Source organism: Chaetura pelagica, unplaced genomic scaffold, assembly GCF_000747805.2.
Source record: "Chaetura pelagica isolate M959 unplaced genomic scaffold, ChaPel_1.0 scaffold156, whole genome shotgun sequence".
NCBI classification, from domain to species: Eukaryota; Metazoa; Chordata; class Aves; order Apodiformes; family Apodidae; genus Chaetura; species Chaetura pelagica.
In genome coordinates, this window is record NW_009953694.1 from 297,964 (window position 1) to 301,571 (window position 3,608).

The window sequence follows — 3,608 nt, forward strand, 5'->3', positions numbered from 1 at the left end:
AGGAATGAATTCTAAAACCACCCAGGGGTCCCAAGTTACTTTTACTACAGCTTTTTACAAAAGAGTTCCTCTTTCAGCCTCTCAAAGGTTATAAAGACTCAGTCTGCAACTAAAACCTAAGAGAATTTTCCCATTGGAACCAAAGTACATTACTTTTACTTCAATCATAATCAGATCCAGTCTCCTGTGGACCAATGTACCAAATAGATCCTGGCACCTGAGCCAGGATACAAGAGCTGTAGTCAGTGAGAAGAAAATCTGTGATGTCACGTCCACAATGCTGAAGAGGAGCTTGCTTGCACAACCAACTTACTCTTGTTTTACATACAACTGAGCAAATCACTCTTCTCTGCCTCAATTTCCCCAAGTACAACATGACTGATACACCAATCACAGCAGCCAAGCACTTTCTGAGCTAGAGGTGAAAAGCAGCCTAAGAGCACAGGAGGGTGATTGCTAGGGGAAGACAATACCATTGTAGAGAAGGAAATAATGCAGTAGAATACCCATACTATGTCACAGAGAGAATCCATATTGTAAACATCTATTGTTAGTGGGAAGTCAGAATGGGAAGTGAGCATGACAACAGGCTTCTTGAAAGCCTGGTGAAAATGAATTTGAGAACTAACACTAGTCCCCCACAGACCTCTTTCTAGACATGAAGGTTACTTTGGGAACAAGCTCTTGGTGAAAGAAAAGAAATAACGATCACATGCTGTGTTGGTGCATCTTTCAGAAAAGCAGAATGCCTTTGGTCTTCAGATTATTTTGCTCTAAAAACAGAATCACTACTTAATGAGCCTTTTTTTCCTTCTTCTTGAGTAGGGGAATATACTGGCTCCTGAGCAATGGTGATTTTTGCCTCATGCAGGCTGTGCAGAAGGCCTAATGGACTGAATAATTCCAACTGGGAAACAGCACAATACAGCCTTCATACCTCGCTTATAGGTAAGAATCACAAAGAAAAGGCTTCAGTCTTTCATAATACCATGTCACATATGTAATTCAGTATGCATTAGGTAACAACCACCACACTGAGTACATGTGGGAGACTAAGAATTTATTCTTTGAGTTTAACCCTTGGCTGCCAAGCTGGAGTAGTGCACCAGCAGAAACAGAAAACTGTGCTTTCTGAAAAACACTTGTGGGTGCACCAGTTTACCACTCACTTTGCTAGTGCTTGCTGTAACATGCTTATGAATATGAGCTTAACCATGCCCTCTGGCCGTAACTAAATTGAGCTAACCTAGTATTAAAGGAAAGTATTTGGTAACCTGTTTTAATAGATGTAACTCCAACACAGGTTTAGGCAACTGCTGTTGATGTTGAGCAGAAACGTGTTTTATAAACCCTTACAGGTCCTCTGTAAGAAACTAACCACTAAATACAAACAAGCTAGTCTTAACTTTAGGAAGGTCTGCACAGCCCTGGCACTGTGACACGGGCGACATCTCTGCACTCAGCCCGAGTCCTGACACCAAAATCTAGGAGTGCTAGGGACACTGGCCAACATCCCATCAAATCCAATGCTCACAGGCTATACACCACAATCTGATGGCAAACAGATTTCCAAGGCTTCCATGCACAACTAACCCAGGATAAAGCCCAGCACTCCCCTAAATGTTCCACTTAAAAAACGTGCAAGTTTTGGGGATCAAAAATACAGATCCTCCTCCACACATCATGTTTGGCATGAAGGGAGGTATGGAAAGTACCCGGCAAAATGGGGGAAACACCGTCCCTGCTGCTGCAAGGAGGCACTGAAGGGTGAATAACCGTTTTTAAATGCGACTGTCACTTACTTATCTAGGACGAAGTAGAGATCAAAGGCACCGTGACAGGAGCGCTGCTTTTCTTGCTCTTCCTCCTCCTCAGGCCGAGCGCAGGAGGTTAGGCTTCCCACTGCCAGCAAGAAGCACAAAACCGCCGCTTTCTCCACGCTGCTCCTGCAGCTCGCCATCTTTTCCCTTCCTTAATTCCTCCTCCTCCCCCAGTCTCTCTTGCTGCAGACCTTACGGGCTCCTCAGAAGCACCGAGGGAAGGGGGGTGGGGAAAAAAAAAAATAGGAGGGGAAAAAAAATAAATCCCTAAGTTCAGAATCTCGACTCAAGCCTGCGTGCTCGAGGCAGCTCGGACACCAGAGTGCGGGCTCAAGGCTGATCCCGACCAGCAGGTCCCCAGAGCTCCGTCCCCATGTGCCGCCGCCTCGGCAGCTGCCCCGAGCAGCTCAGCCCCGTCCCGCACGGAAAGAGGCTCCTCTCGCAAGGGCCAGAGGCGAGGGAAGGGAGCGGGGGGAGGGAGACAGGATCTTATGGGGGAATGCTAAACTGGGACTTTCCTGTTCCGGGATACCGAGGTGGGAAAGGCTGCTGCAAGAGGGGGACCAAGGTTAGGGACCGCTATTCCCCAGCCCCACCACCTCTCCGCCGCCTCCGCTGGGCACAGGGCGGGCATCCCTCTCTCCCTTCCCTCTCGGGCTGCCCGCAGGGCGTTTGGCAGCTGCAGCGGGAAAGGAAGGGAAGGGAGCGCAGCCGGCCCCGCCGGCCGTGCGGGCTGCCCCGCGGAGGCAGCTCCTCGCCGGCCGCCCCCCGAGCGGGGAGAGGGGCGGGGGGGCTCCCCCAACGGCAAGGGTGGGGGAGCCCGGCTGGGGACAGGGGCGGCCTAACTGTGTCGTGGGACATCGCGGCGGATCCTGCTCTGCTTCTCTCCCGCGGACTCTGGGAGCGATGAGGGTCCCAAGGCCACGGCAGCTGAGGGGCATTAGGTGCTGGGTCGGAAATAAGTTGCTTTAGGAATGATTGGCGTAATTGGAAAGCACCTGTGACAAACCGGGAGGGGGACGGAGGACGGGGGCGATGCGAGGAGACACTTGTGAAAAATTGAGTTGCGGAGGATGAGTGTAGTTAAAAGTTACAAAGGTTATTGCCTGAGGTGGGGGCGTGAGGACAGGTTTTCACGACTCTCTCATTCCACAGCCAATTGTTTATTTTCCGTGGAAAAACCAACAAACTTAGTTTGCCCACACTGGAGTCTGCACACATCCTGCAGGCAATGAGTAATGATGAAACGAAATCTCTTAATGGAGGCTTTGCACAGTAGCATCATCACTCCCCGCCTCATACACACAGGTTACAAAGCATTGCCCCAAAGAGCTGACCCAGCTCATCTGGACGCTGTCTCCAAAGTTGGAATAATTAGTGGCTTCCAGCTGCTTCCCCTCCCCCAAACCCGTTGCAGCCCCTAATTAATGAAAAGAGCCACGGGGAGGGATGCGAGTAGAGTCACTTTGCATGAACGAGCCGGAACTAGACGTTTCTCTCTCTTTCTTGGGGGAAGGCTTTTGAACACGAGTCAAGGTCGAGGGAACCCATCCCCGGTGGGCTGTTGGCACGCTGCCCCATCGGTACCGCCCCTCAAGCACCCATCGCTTCGCTGGGGGACTCTTCACTGGGGAAGGGAGTAATGACGCTCGGGCCAGGAGCCACTTTTACGTGGCAAGAGCAAAAAGTGTGCTCTCCTCGCCCCGCCAAAGCTGGTACCCGAGGGGCGCAGGGCCCACCCGGGCTGGGCTCAGCCCGCTGTCCGGCGGGGAGGCTGCGGGTGGGCGT

At 51.4% G+C, this 3,608-nt stretch overlaps 1 protein-coding gene across 1 annotated transcript in view; it reads right to left on the minus strand.

Moving 5' to 3' along the window:
- Positions 1-1,960, minus strand: part of ANTXRL (anthrax toxin receptor-like) — a 57,001-nt gene extending 55,041 nt beyond the window's left edge. Inside the window, exon 1 of the mRNA XM_010000354.1 lies at positions 1,803-1,960. Coding sequence (XP_009998656.1) covers positions 1,803-1,960 — 158 coding nt within the window. The remainder of the gene's footprint in view (positions 1-1,802) is intronic.
- Positions 1,961-3,608: the final 1,648 nt, after the last annotated feature.